We start from the raw sequence: 15,691 nt of genomic DNA on the forward strand, positions 1-15,691 counted from the left end.
AAGGGAACATTTTGAACTGGACAGTGTCCAGCATCAGCCCCAAATGCCCCAGGCGACGAGAAGGCTGTAAAAGCAGAATTCTATTGATCAGCCATCCGAAATCTTGAAGGAACTTAATCTTTAGAATGTTGGCGGACATTGGCTAAGGGATCTTTCAGCAGAAGGCTGTCCAGGTACCTCATGACATTGATGCGCCGAGATCGGAGTAGGCACTTTTTCTGAAACACTTGGAGAGCCCAAATGGCGGGGGGGGGGGGGGGGGAATCAAAAAATGTTGGTCTCTCCCAGCAAAGTAAAAAGGAGTTGGTGTGTGGGAAAGATGAAATGTGAAGGTAGGCATCTTGGATGTCCAATGATGCCAGAAATTTCCCTGATCTGAGAGAAGAGATGACAGATCTAGCAGATTTAATGCAGAATTTAGGGATGCACATCAGTTTAGAGATTTTAGTTCCAAAGTGGGGCAAATGCCTCCATTTGGTTTAGGGACTGAACAGGTTTGACCAAGACCCTTTGAAACTCTTCTAAACTGGAATTACTACTTCTGCCCATCTCTGATGTGAAGCTGTCAGTTTGGAAACTAAAAAAATAAATGGGGGGCAGGGATAAAAAATAAATAAATTCAACCAAGACTTACTTCTAACCATCTAGAAATCTTCCAAAGACAACAACCTGAGGGATAACTGGCTGCACCTTAACAGCCAACAAGAAACCATGAAAACACATTTTCTATCCCCTCACTACTCAGTTCAGATAAAATAAACTTCCTTCACCACAGTGCACGAGGGATAAATTCTCCAAAACACCACCAATCAACCAATACAGGGTCGGGAGCAGGCTTGTTGTCCAGGAAGATTACTAAAAAAGCTGAGTTAGGCTTACCGGTAACTCCTTTTCTAAAAGTCTTCCAGGACAGCACATGAAACCTAGGGCTCCTCCCACCAGGACAGGAAACACGTTAACCCCCACCAGATAAAAAGGGCGGTGCTCCAGGCCCCATTTCAGTCTTCTCAAGAACCGTAGGACTTCCCTGAAACACATATGCATAAAACACATAAATTCCATACAAAACCGGGTGGGAATCCGGCTGTCCTGAAGACTCTCAGAAAAGGAGTTACCGGTAAGCCTGTCTTCCAGGACAGCCCATGAGACGATGAGCCAGAACTTACCAGTCTAGGGTGGGACAACTGCCTGAAGGACCTTTCGACCAAACGCCTGTTCTTGAGCGGATAGCAGATCCAGGCGATAATGTTTAATGAAGGTCGAATAACTGGACCATGTGGCAGCCTTGCAAATTTGTTCCGGTGAAGCACCAGCCCTCTCAGCCCAAGACGCAGACAAAGCTCTCGTTGAATGCGCAGTAACAAAAGGTGTAGGAACTTCTCTAATTTTGTAAGCTTCCGAGATGGCTTGCTTTATCCATCTAGCCAATGTGGCTTTAGATGCACTTTTACCCTTGTGCGTACCTGAAAAAAGGACAAATAAAGCGTGTCTTCCTAAAGGTCTTGGTGACCTCCAGACAGACAAGAAGGATTCTTCTCACATCTAAAAAAAACTACATTTCTTTTCTTGGTCGCCCTGTGGCGAACTACAAAAGGATGGCAGTACAATGTCCTGCGATCTGTGGAATGTACTGGCTGCCTTAGGCAAAAAACCTGGATCAGTTTTTAAAACAACTCGATCCACAAAAATCGTGAGGAATGGCTCCCTCACTGATAAGGCCTGTAACGCGCTTACTCTACGAGCTGAGGTAATTGCTACTAAAAAAATATTTTTTAAAGTAAGTAACTTAATAGAAATATCCTCTAAGGGCGCAAAGGGAAACTCTACCAGAGTTTGAAGTACCAGGGACAGGTCCCAAGTTGGACAACTTCTTACCACTACTGGCCTGGCCCTAGAAATGTATTTGAAGAATCTGGCTATCGTGGGATTTTCCAAAAGAGAAAACTGGAGGAAAACACGGATAGCTGCCGGATAGCTACCTTCAAGGTACTAACTGAATGACCCTTGTCGACACCCTCTTGAAAAAATTCCAAAATAGAAGGCACATCATGCGTTGATCTTTGATTTTCAGACAGACAACCATGAATTAAACTTTTTCCAAACCTTGGAATATATGGCTCTAGTGACTGGTTTTCTGCAATTCACCAGAGTCTTGATTACTTTGAAGAAAAGATACCGAAGGCTCAGGGATTTTCTCACAGATACCAGGCCATCAAGTTTAAGGAAACCACCTGTGGGTGTGTGACTGGACCCTGCGGTAGCAAGTCCTCCCTCTTCTGAAGCCTTAGTGGAGGCTCAGAGACTAGAGTCTGTAGCAGGGAAAACCATGGCCTCCTGGGCCAAAAGGGGGCAATCAGAATAAGGTCTGTTTCTTCTAGGAGAAACTTCCGGAGCACCTCCGGAATAAGTCTGATCGGCGGAAAGGCGTAGCAGAGGTCGAATGGCCACGAATTTAACAGAGCATCGATCCCCAGTGATTGATCTTCTGGGTTTAGAGAAAAGAAGTCCTCTGTCTTGCGGTTGTCCTGATTTGCGAACAGATCCGCTTCGGGACGACCCCCATTTGTTGGCGATCTCTGCAAATACCTCTGGATGAAGCGACCAATTGTCTCGCTCCACCTTGTGGCGACAGATAGTCTGCCAGACAGTTTTGCGTCCCCTTCAGGTGCACTGCTGAAATTGGGACTAGATTTACTTCTGCCCATGACAAAATCTCCACGGCAATCCAATGAAGAATCCGACTCCTCGTGCCTCCCTGCTTGTTGAGGTACGCCACTGTCGCAATGTTGTCGGATAGGATCTGGAGATTGTGACCCCTGATCTCCGACTGAAAGGCTTGCAGGGCTCTCTGAACCGCCAGTAGCTCCCTCTGGTTCGATGAAGATTTTGTCTCTTTCAAGGACCATTTTCCCTGTGCGACCTGGTCGCTGAGGTGGGCTCCCCATCCCCAGGAGCTTGCGTCCGTCGTGATCCTCTTGGATACCGAATGGACCATGGCAGGCCTCTTGTTAAGTGAAGATTTATCCTCCACCACAAGCTTCTTTTTACCTTGGTAGGTAACAAAACTCGCCTCCAGGGACCTCGCGTCTCCATCCCAGTTTCAGAAGGAACATCTGCAATGGTCTTTGATGGAATCTTGCCCATGGTACTGCAGGGAAACACGTGGTCATAAGACCTATTGTCCTTGAAATTTCCCTACCCACTGATTGGTCTGTAAGGCTGAAACTGCTTGCACCATCTTTGAGACCTTCTCCTCTGGGAGAAAAACTTTTTGGTCTATTGAGCAAAAGTCGTAGCCCAGGTACTTCACCTTCTGGGCTGGATTTAGGGAAGACTTCTCCCCGTTTATCAGCCAGCCTAGGGATTGAAGGAAGTCCTGTACAGTCTGGGGATCAGTTAGTAATTTTTGATAAGACTCTGCCACTATCAATAGGTCATCCAGGTAAGGGATGATAGTTCTCACCTTTAACCTTAGTGGAGCCAACACCTCCCCCAACACTTTTGTGAAGAGGCGTGGGGCTGAGGACAGACCGAAGGGGAGGGTTTGAAACTGAAAGTGCCGGATTCCTGCTCCCATCTTGACCGCTATTCTCAGGAATCTCTGGAATGCTGGGTAGATCGGGACATACAGGTAAGCATCCCTTAAGTCCAAAGTGGCCATGAAGCAGTTTGGGTAAAGCAGGTTTTTGATAGAGAAAACTGTCTCCATACGGAAGTGCTTGTACCTGATCGATCAGTTTAGAGACCGAAGATTCAGAATGAGCCGATACTTTCCTGACGGCTTTCTGATAACAAAACCCTTTGTTCTGATCTGAACGAGGAACAGAAATCAGGACTTTCTGGTCGAACAAGTCCCCTATTTGGAGACCCAGAGCCCTCGCTTTCTCCCGATCTTTGGGAGGAGAGGTGATCAATAGTTGCTCTGGAGGTTGGCAGGAGAATTCCAGCCTGTACCCATTTGCCACTAGATCCAGTATGAAAGGACTTGAGGTGACTGCTGCCCACTGTGGGAGAAAAGGCCCTCAATCTTCCTCCCACTGAAAGATGCTTGTCACTGTGGCTTGGCGGGCTGTTGAGGTGTGTTAAACAAAACACCCCCTCTAGCTCTGCCCTTGTGCCCGGCCCACTGCTTCTTGGGCCTGTTGTCCTTTTCTCTAGGACTTTGCTGCCTGCTTTAGCCACAAAATTTTTTTCTGGTAGTCTGCTTCCTCTTGTTTGCTGGAAAGGCTTTTTTTCTATCGGCCGTACGTTCCAGTGCCTCCTGCAGACCTGGGCCAAAAAGATGATCCCTGTTAGGGGAAGCCCACATAGGCACAATTTAGAGGTTGCATCACCTGACCATGTTTTAAGCCAAATGCTTTTCTGGCTGAGTTCACTAAAGCTGAAGTCCTGGCTGTCATTCTTACCAACTCTGCGGAAGAATCAGCCAAGAAACAGCACTAAAAAGGAGAGGGAAAGATTTTAAAATCTCCTCCCTAGAGATTCCTGTCAAAAGATGAGTTTGGATTTGTGTTAGCCATTCTTCCAAATTTCTGACTACACAAGTGGAGGCCAGAGCCGGTTTAAGATTCCCTATAGCTGAATCCCAAGCTCTGTGAAGGATATCTCCTTTCTTGTCCATCGGATCTTTAAGTGTGCCCATATCATCAAACGCCAGGTCCGAATTTTTTGAAACCTTTGAAAGAGGTGCGTCTAATTTGGGATTTTTATTCCATGGCAGTGCTGTATCCTCATCAAATGGAAACCTTTTTAGGTTACCAGAAAGGAAAGTTTTTTTCTCTGGATTCTCCCACTCCAGCTTGATAGTATCAAGGAGGGAACTGTGCACTGGAAAGACTTTAGATTTATTTTTGTGCATTCATGTTTAGACAATTGTACCTCCTCCTCCATTTCAAGAGGTGTATAGATGGCCTTTAATAAGTTATCTACGTCTTCCAAAGACAACTTAAACCTTGAGCCCCTAGAGGACTCTCCATCCCTGGGCCCTGTATCTGACCCCGATTCTTCTGGAGAAGAACGGGTAGATCTAGCTTCAGCCTCAGAGTCTTCACTCTACACTCAGCTGCGGAGCGCTAACAACTGAAGGTTTTCTTTTTGAAGGTGTACCCTGGGGAGCCTGAATTTTGACAATTAGATCCTTAAAAGAGCTAAAAGTAGAAGTAAGCTCATCTCGGAACGAAGTCAGCATTTTTTGACAGGAGGCTACTGGGTCATCCTTCACTAAACCATCTATACATGTGCGGCAAACTGTTTTGCACCAAGTGGTGTATAGTTAGTTTCCGCAAACCGCACATTTTCTTTTATGTGGCTGCGCTTGGGATTTGTCCTGGGTCTTGGCCTGCAAGACAAAACAAATGACCCAAAAAAAAAAAAACTCCAACCACAAAACACTCCCATCACACCACGTGCAGGAGGAAAGAAAATGTGTCCCCTAACACCAAATCCTATGATTGGGAGGGGGGGTACCTTCACGAGGATAGCAGGAAAGTGACCATAAAAACACTTCAGGCTTACCCGAGACTGCATCTGCTGCCTGAGTAGGTACTGCAGGAGGATCCATGCTGTCCGTCTGGTCGTTTACAGCCTGTGCTGTTACCACCAGAAATCACCAGCAAGCCATCCAGCCCCCCGTTCGCGCCGTTTATGGAGACAGGAACCAGCGTCTCCGGCGCCCGATGATGACGTCACGCGACCCAGAAGTGACCGCCGCCGGATCTTCCTGTGGGCCAGCCTGGAGCGCAGAAGCTCCGCCCCTACAAGCACCTGTGACCTGCTAGCTTCCCTGCACAAACCAGCCACGCTGTGTGCGGGAAAAGAATGCCACCTGCCGCACTGCGACCAACGCTATGGGCCCGATGCCATCCCGGTCCTGGCCCTCCCCAGGCACAGAGAACGAGGGACAGCAGTTTCATCCAACCTACCCAACGGAGAACTGCTACAGGCAAGGAGGTTAGTAAAAAAAAGTAAAAATACCCCTCAAACAGCCATTAGAGCCCCTGCTCGTGAGACCTAGGGGACCAGGTTCCAGGAAACATGTGACCCCCGTCCGGAGGAAAAACTAATACTGACATGGGGCCTGGAGGACCGCCCTTTTATCTGGTGGGGGTTAACGTGTTTCCTGTCCTGGTGGGAGGAGCCCTAGGTCTCATGGGCTGTCCTGGAAGATGCTTGAGAGAAACACTGTTACTGGTAAGTCTGAGATTTTCCCATCAATCATCTTTCAGGGCAGCAACCTGAGAGGAAAACAAGCAATCCAAGCCTGCCACAGCTTGCAAAACTTTCTGCCAAAAGTCCTGCTGTGAGAGCATCTCCACTCTAATGTCTGACAAGGTGATATTGCTTGGAGCATGTGGCTGTTCTGTAGATCTGTTCCACCAATACGCTCACTCTTTCTGCTAAGGATCTAGTGGAATGGGCAATTGAAGATGGAACCCGAGAACATTCAGCCTTGCAAACTAGAGAAATAGGTTTAGCAGACTTTGCATCCTCCCCTACGCCCTCCTTAAAATATAAAGCCTCAGAATTCTTGTTAAAACCCTCCACACTGAGACCCTGTAATGGAGGATCACCCAGACAAACGAGGATGGTCCTGCTTGAGGGGTAGAAGGCATGAAACTAAAAGCATCCCTGAAAGAATAGATATATATTTCATAAGTCTCATTCCCTGAAAGCTTGGATGGGTTTTACAACAGAAAGGTCAAGGCCCCTTTCACACGGGGCAGATCCGTTTTGATGGACTCTGCTAGCTTAGTGGGGATTGCTCCGTAGATCCCTGCTGAGCAGGTGGACGACAGGTCCAGCTCTGCTCACTGTGCCGAGACAAACCTGTCAGAGCCCCGCTCTCTTCTATGGCGATATCGGATGAAAACAGACCGCCTGTCATTTGTCCAACAGATTGTATGAAAACCATCATCATACGTCTGTTTTGAGCAGATCTTGTGGGATCGGATAGCAGGCGTGTGTCACACACATGCGCCGACACCCGCCTCCCCATAGAAGTCAATGGGTGGCCGATCGGATCCGCTTGAAAAGCGGACAGATCGTGTGAAAGGGGTCTTCTAGCGAGAAAATTACAATATTGCATCGCAATAATCAAAAATGCTTACTAGGGCAAGTAAATCCTATGGATGAAAGTTGTTCGGCCCCTGATTTTGCTACTAGTTTGTAGGCAAAAGGTTCCAAAAGAAGAATACTGCCTGGATTAGTGCACACCCCAGCCCTGAGAAGGGGTCAACTTCACCCACACAACCGTGCTGAAGTGAAAGCCAGCATTGGTAAGCACTCACTGCTTGCAGTCTTACCTCTAGCCACAGGTGACAATTTTCCCTTCCTCCAAATCCACCATGCTTGGAAGGGTAATGGCATTCATCCCCACACTGTCCCTCCTGAAGGAGGGTAGGCAAAAGGCACGACCAGAAATACCTTACCACATCCTGCCAAAAGTGACTTCCGACATCAGAACAAGGTCAAAAGTGCACACACCTTTCACCACCTGCCATGGGAAGTGACCTCACATGCCAGAGCGAGGCTTTGCTCTTGCTTGCCTCTTGGAAAGGAATACAATTGCCCTGGCCAGGGTCTTCAACACACCGCCATTCCCTGAAAACTGCAAAGCTCCCTCGTTGGAAGCACCATGCTCCAGATGGAGGCTTGGAGCTCACATCTAGGCCGCCGGCACTGCACCCTGCCCCTCCAGGAACCTACCAGCCACAAAGCGAAGATGACAGGGCAGAAGCCAGAGGCACCACAAAATTCTGCAGGTTCCCTGAGCAGACCACACATCCATCGGTCACCGAAAGCATACTCCAGAGGGGGGGCTCATGGTACTGGATCCTGTAGGAATGGTCAATGGCCCTGGACCTGTATAGTTCCCTGCGGCCAACGACACTCACTGCACTGATGAGCACTGAACACAGAATGCACTGCTGAAACAAATATTACAGGCCAGCCCTGCTGCTACAGGGCCCGAGTACAGTTCAAGATGTACATTGAGGATAACTGATCCGGAAACTGCTAGTGAACTCTAAGGCAATAAGCAGTATAATCTTGACAAGTGTAATTTAAAGCAGTAAAGAAAAAATAAATGGTTTGTAAAACGTTTCCAAAAAAAGAAGAGGTCCATTATCTAGTGACACTAGCAAAAAAAGGTTGGGGGTTACACAAGTGTGTACTGGGGGTGTTACCAGCAAACTTTGCCAATTTCTAATACCTGAACATAGTGGCACACAAACTACCCACACTCAGATTTCCTGACCTGCACGATAAAGTAAATTTTTATAAGCAATTAAGCCCTAAAAATAGATCTTTGTACAAAGACAACTGTATATTTATTTTAATGTTAGCCACATCATGGGAAATGGATATAGAATTTTTTCATTTTTTTATTTTATTTTTTATTACTACTTACCAACTCCGTGTGGCAGTTCTGACAGATAAACTTGTTTGTGGCATTTAGTCCAAAGTTTATACAGTCTCCACAGAGCATCTTTCCATATACTTTGGAGAACAGTGTAGGAGCAAATACACCTGAAGATCAGCAACAAAATCGTATTTTAAAATACTATACATACAGCAGCACCAACATATCATCCAGGGCACAGAAGGACTGAAAAAAAAAAAAAAATAATAATAAAAAAAAAAAAAAAAAAACACACACACTTAAAAAAAAAAAAGTGTGACAGTACATGAAACCGATCTTTCCCCATACACGAGATCAAGATATATCTTTATTTGGCCTCAGACTACCATTGCTCAAATAGTGCAAGAGCGATCAAGCAAGGCAGATACACTCAGGGGCATGGCTTAAAGGGGAGCAGCGCAGTATCTGAACACTGGAGGGGCCAATGCCCAAATATTGGGGCACCAGTTCAGGGGTCAGAATTAATGATGCAGAATTCAGTGGTCAGTAGTGACACATACTGCACCCATGGAGGATACACCAATATTATCTTAATTTCCAACTTGGTTGGAACACATGGCCATTCAGCCACACCTCTAAAAAACCTGACATCAATTTGGTAGGAGATTAAAACTATATTTACACATTTGCAACAGCAGTCTTACATAAAAACAATACTGTAGCTAAAGAGATACTAAACAATTGGAAAAAGTGCTCACCTCCTACTGAAATGAACAGCAATGCAGAGCCTACTCCAGCTGACCTACTATTAAATCTCTGTTCCTGGTGCTTTATTCCCCCAATGATCATGCACAAGCCCTGCAAAAATGGAAGACAGTGAATGGACCAAGCACAGAGGAAACGCACAATAGCACACACTTTTGGGAGCAGTTTTCCAAAGTATTTGATTTTTCACCATTGTAACTAAAACAACATAACATATGTTAAGAAATTCTGATCAAATGGATAGTAAAATAGAGGATGAACTGCTCCAGTGAGAACGAAAAAAAATAAAACTACCACAGTGAAACCCTCTTCCGTCTCCCCAAAATCCACTCAGACTCTGGGAATTAGAGGACCCGGATACAGATTTGGGGCCCTCTGTGCCCAAACCAGCATTGCCTGCTTTAACCCCCTCCTAGACACAGACTTATAAGCTCAAAATAACCGGATGCTGAGGTCTCCTGCGTTTATGGTGTAATTGTTTAAGTGGAGTTCCATCCAAAAATGGAACTTCTGCTTTAAAGGGAAGTTGACCCCCAACATGCCACATTTGCATGTGCTTTTTGGAGGGGAGCGGAAGACCCTCTTTTTAGAAGGTTCCAGCTCCCACGGCACCAGAAGGAAGTTCAACTTTCCCCCCTCCCTCTTGGCAATCATCTGGGACACGGCACAGGTCCCAGATGATTGCCAGTCACAGTGCGCAGCGCGGCTCGTTCATGCGCAGTGAGTGCCCAGCTGTGAAGCCACAGCCGGGCGCCCACAGTGACAATGCCGGCGGAGAGGGGGAGAGGAGCAGGGCTTCATTCCCGGGCATCCAAGGACCCTGGGACAGTTGAGTGTCTTATTAAAAAGTCAGCAGCTGCAGTAATTGTCAGAACTCTGCTTTAGCCCTGGTTCACACTGGGTACGATTTGGAACGATTTGAGATGCGATTTGACATGTCAAATCGCATCTCAAATCGGCGGCAATTGTCGGTAATGGCACTGTCCTAATCAGTGCGACGCCGCATCTGCGATTTCAAAAAGTAGTTCCTGTACTACTTTTTGCGATTTTGGGCCGCGATTTACATTAAATTGCAGCCGAAATCGCGGCCGCGAAATCGCGGTAAAATCGCGCATTTTACCGCGATTTTGAATTCGCAGCAGTGTGAACCTAGGCTTAAGGGGTTTGTTTACTGTCAAGTATCTTTCTCCAATAGCTGAGTAACTTATTGTTTGTCCGTTTGCTAATCCTCAATCGATTAGTCTGGTGTCAACTTTGCCTTGTTGGCCAACCACGATGGGATGTTTACCTCAGAGTAATATTTGTTCATCTGTTTTGAATTGTATAAAAATCTGTATTTCTGTTCAATAAAGTGATTCCCTTGGTTTCAACATCTTGTCTGTGTACGATGCTTGGGCTAAAGGGTTGGCATTATTAAATTGGTCTGTTGGTTTGGCGGACCAGGCGGAGGCACACAGGCAGAGTGCCAGGCGGTCTGCATTTTTTTTACGCCCTCTTATATTTCTCATCTAGTGATTCAGTCAGCAAGTCTGTTTTTCAAAAAAAAAAAAAAAAGCTCTTGCAGTTACAGGGATGACAAATCATTTAACACTGGTAGGCATAGGTGTGCGCAGCCGATTGCATTAGGGTGTGCACCGCAAAGCTCCAATAGATATGCGTTTGACACATTTACTGGCCTCTTCCCCGCTGTCCATCCTGAAACAATGGGAGGAAGGGGGAGCAAGGGAGCACATGATGGACCTGGGCAACAAAAGGAAGAGGAACAGGGAAAGAAAGGGTGGCATATATTAGTACCGATCCCCTATATTTTCCTTCTGTGGCAGCTGAATGTTGACAAAAGGGAGAGGAGGAGATGCCTACTTTCAGCTGCTGCAGGAGGAAAATACAGATCAGTTCCACTAAATTCCACCCCCGCTACCTTTCCTGTCCGTGTTCTGAGGGTCGGCAAGGAAGAATTGCCAGGTTGCCAACCCCAGGATTAGTGTGTGCCCAGGCACACCCCTTGCGCACGCCTATGCTGGTAGGGGTAGTTATGATCAGTTTTTACCATTGTTAAGCCCACTTCCGTCGCCTAGAAACAGACTTGACAGGAGCCAGAAATGGCTTTTTGGGGGTTTTAATTTTTATTTTATTTTTCTTAAAAATAAGATAGGAATTTTAACTTGTAAACACCAAATGTCAGAAATGGGCTTAGGCATGCATGAAAGTGATAATACAGGAGGCGTGTTGCTGGCCAGATCACAGGGGGAAAATATAGGAGGAAAAAAAAAGGATTTCGCCCACCACATCTAATGGTTGGTAGGCTGCAAAAAAAAAAAAATTTGGGTTGAACACTGCCATTTAAAATTTATATTAAATAATGCTGGGGAAATTAAAGAATAATTCCTCGATTAATCTTTATTTTTTTTGATCTATCAAAATTCTTCTGATCTATCAAAATTCTTCTGATCTATCAAAATTCTTCTGATCTATCAAAATTCTTCTGATCTATCAAAATTCTTCTGATCTATCAAAATTCTTCTGATCTATCAAAATTCTTCTGATCTATCAAAATTCTTGACGTCACCGGACAGCCTGGACAGTGAGACTTACCCTGCTGGATGCGAACAAACTGCTCCCATTGGATTGAGGTACCTTTGCATCTGTGGAGCAGGAGGATGCATCAGGGGAAGGGGGCAAAAATAACCATCGTTTTCTTGTCCTAAGCAGTTTTGTGCAGACAATTCTTTGTGTATCTGCAACATCTGTTCCATGTGAAAGACTTCAGTTCTTCAGGGTATATTGTCAATAAAATGCGATCATGTCCAGAAAATTTAAACACCCTGGTATGTCTGTGTGACTGGCTAAAGTGATGCCTACTTGCCTACTATAAAAGTGACTGACAGTCAATATACTAGATACGTTTTATAATTAAAGTTAAACTAACTTTCTACGTTTTTCTAAAAGTTTAATAAGAAAAAATTACTTACGTCAGTGCTACAGTTTGAATTTAAAATGTATTTGTGTGAACTGTGAAGTTAAGTCATGGATTATGGAAACTAGTGTCGGGTGATTGTATATAGTGTATACCACATTTACCACTGACTAATGCAGAGTTGCAATGCAAGGAGATCAGCTAAAAGTAGTCAGATCTGTATGTGCAATATAATTCATCGAAATTAGTCGATTAATCGATTTAAAAAAAAAATCGATTAATCGAACACGAAAATTTTAATCAGTAACAGCCCTAATATTAAAGCAATGCACCAAGGGCAGGATGACAAATTCTGCAATATTAAAAAAAACTGTATTCAATACGTGCCAGACTCACAGGAACAAAGAGGACACACCCCAGCAATGTGCCAGTCAGAGCAGACTTTACCACCTCTTCATAGCACTTGTTATCTTCTCGTGTACCCTTAATCAGTGCAGTAATGTAGAAAGTCAGTTCAATGATTGAGCCAAATGTAGCATTCACCACAGCTCCCAGTGCAAAGTTGCTCTGAGCAGATATACTATATGATAAAATAAAACACAAGTTATACAGGTTTAACGTGAGAATATATGAAGCATAACATTTGGCAGAAGTCACCCTCTAATTTCCGATTATAAAAAAAACAAAAAAAAAAACAAACACACACACACACACACACACACACACACACACACACACACACTTATAAGTGAACCTACACTGAGGGCAAATATGTAGGATGCCACCATTGATCTCCTGAAATGTTGGTAGCTGTTGTCAAAACCCGGAGACACTGACCTGGAGCAAGCAAAGTTAAAATATCTGCTCTGCATTTCTGTTCTGGCTGTGGCCAAAGTCAGCCAAGCAGCTAGCATTTTTAGAAGGACAGCAGTGAGATCATTTCCCTCAATACAAGTTACATTGAAGCAAATATATTATCAAACCTACTGTACACCAGGGGTCTGTAAAACATGTGAAGGTTGGGGAGAACAAAAATAAAATAATTTTCACAGTTGGGGCATAAGAAACATTTCAGTTGACCAACACGTGACCTTCCTTGAGCCCTAAAACTTAAAGTAGAACTATATGCAAAACTTTTTTTCCCTCCCCATTTTGGATAAAGGGAGGCTTATAACCTTCGATTTTTTTCCTCACAATCTGGGCCTCAGATTTTCCTTCACTTCCTGTTCCATAGTCAAACAGGAAGTGAGAGGAAATCCCTGCAAAGTGAGATAATTGGGGACTGCCAGGTCACCAGAACTAGTGTTCCCGTTGGAAGATTTTCCCACTTTCCTGGGGACAACACAAAATTTGGGATTTGCTTTTATTTTTACTTTCAATCATAACAACAAAAAAAATGAGAGGGGGGGGGGGGATATCCTTAACGGGACACACACACACACTTTCTGATTAAATCTGTCCATTAGCTTTTCAAGAGGACCTGATCAGAAGCTTCATGCATGTCTAGATGCAGGCAGATGCAAAAATGTGTACCCACTGTTCAGGTAAAATACAGCCGTGGTAAAAGAAATTTAAATATTACACAAATTTCATTTTCACAAAGTCTGCTGCCTCAGTATTTATGATGGCAATTTGTAAGTATATACTCCAGAATGTTATGAAGTGATCGGATGAATTGCAATGGCCCTCTTTGCCATGAATATGAACTTAATCCCATAAAAACAATTCCACTGCATTTGTGAAGGCTTTAGGGTGCCCAAGAAAGTCCAGCAAGCACCAGGACCGTCTACTACAGTTGATTCAGCTGCGGGATCAGGGCACCACCAGTGTAGAGCTTACTCAGGAAAAGCAGACAGGTGTGAGTGCATCTGCACGCACAGGTAGGCCAAGACTATTGGAGGATGGCTTGGTGTCAAGAAGGGCAGCAAAGAAGCCACTTCTCTTCAGGAAAAACATCAGGGAACAGACATTCTGAAAAAGGTACAGGGATTGGACTGCTGAGGACTGGGGGTAAAGTCATTTTCTCCGATGAATCCCCTTTCTGATGTTTTGGGGCATCCGGAAAAAAAACTTTTGGAGAAAAGGCGAGTGCTACCATCAGTCCTTGAATGTTACAAAAACATCCTCCGAGAGCAACTTCTCCCAACCATCCAAGAACAGTTGTGTGATGAACAAGGCCTTTTCCAGCATGATGGATCACCTTGCCATAGGGAAAAATTGGGGAACACTTTGAAAGTTTGGGCCCATGGCCAGGAAACGCCCCAGACCTTAATATCATTGAGAACTTGTGGTCAATCCTCAAGAGACAGGTGTGAAAAAAAAAAACCACACACACACACACACACACACACACACACACACACACACAATAGCTGACAAATGCCAAGAATTGATTATGCAAGAATGGGCTGTCAGTCAGGATGTGGCCCAGAAATTGATTTACAGCATGCCAGGGCAAGATGCAGGTTTCTTGAAAAAGGATCAACACTGCAAATATTGACTCTTTGCAAAAGCTTAATGTAATTGTCAATAAAAGCCTTTGACACTTATGAAATGCTTGTAATTATACTTCAGTATACCATAGTAACATCGGACGTAAAGATCTAAAACACTGAAGCAGCAGAATTTGTGAAAAATGTATATACGTCAGTCTATCAGAGCTATTAAAAATATCAAAATATTTTTTTTTAGTTTCAAATGTTTTCTAAAAAAACAGAACTAAAATGGGTAATAAAATACAAAAAGTGCAATACAGTATCTACATTTGGTCCAGAGCCCACTCTAAGGCCGGGTTCACACCTATGCGAATTGGTTTCGGCTTAAACCGCATCCAATTCGCATAACATTATAAAACACATTGATTTCAATGAGGTTGGTTCACATATGTGCGATGGATTCGTACCGCGCATTGCCGAAAAAACGTGTGCGTTTTTTAGGCATTGCGGTGCGGCTCAGGTGCAAATTCAGGCCATTATCTTCTATGGGCACTCATCAGATTCGCAGATGTGTTCATTTCTCTTCAGGATTTCTCTCATTCACCTCAATACACTTGCCCCCGCCCCCTCCCCTCTCCCATGTCTCCAAATTCGCAGCTAAAAATGGAGATGATCTGCTGAACACTTCTCATCTCTCTGCAGAGATAAGAGAGCTGAAATTCGCATCGCACAAGTGTGAATCCAGCCTAAGATGTAAAACAAATATGCAATTACATTTTATAAGCGTTGGTCATATACAACCTCACCATTAAGCACCACACATTTGAGATATTCACATGAAAACATGTAGATTGAATTGTGCCTACAACCCCGCTAAAAGAAAAAACAAACCCACACGTAAATGTGAATACAGTTACATGAACATGACAGTGACGTCTGTTCACTTTTTTTTCGGGAATTTCTCAAATGCCTCAATTGTTGCTTCATGATGCATACATAACAGTTTCATGTATTACCTTGCAATTGCCATTCCAATATAGTAGGAAAGCGGCATTATGGATAGCAGCGAGAGAGTAAATTTCACAGGCGAACTGGAGTAATAATTGTGGATGTCAACATATCCAAGAACCAGTGACACAATCACCAACACAATCAAGTCTGTAAGCTAGTTAAGGAAATACGTTTTTCTATATCCAGGAAACCAAAGCACTAGAATTC

At 44.5% G+C, this 15,691-nt stretch overlaps 1 protein-coding gene across 1 annotated transcript in view; it reads right to left on the bottom strand.

The window, feature by feature from the left end:
• Nucleotides 1–15,691, bottom strand: part of LOC120931631 (low affinity vacuolar monovalent cation/H(+) antiporter-like) — an 85,715-nt gene that overhangs the window by 22,259 nt on the left and 47,765 nt on the right. Inside the window, exons 10-13 of the mRNA XM_040343259.1 lie at nt 15,490–15,631; nt 12,435–12,618; nt 9,118–9,217; nt 8,408–8,526 (exon numbers count right to left, since the gene is read on the bottom strand). Of these exons, the coding sequence (XP_040199193.1) occupies nt 8,408–8,526; nt 9,118–9,217; nt 12,435–12,618; nt 15,490–15,631 (545 nt within the window). The remainder of the gene's footprint in view (nt 1–8,407; nt 8,527–9,117; nt 9,218–12,434; nt 12,619–15,489; nt 15,632–15,691) is intronic.

This window comes from Rana temporaria, chromosome 3 (genome assembly GCF_905171775.1).
Source record: "Rana temporaria chromosome 3, aRanTem1.1, whole genome shotgun sequence".
NCBI classification, from domain to species: domain Eukaryota; kingdom Metazoa; phylum Chordata; class Amphibia; order Anura; family Ranidae; genus Rana; species Rana temporaria.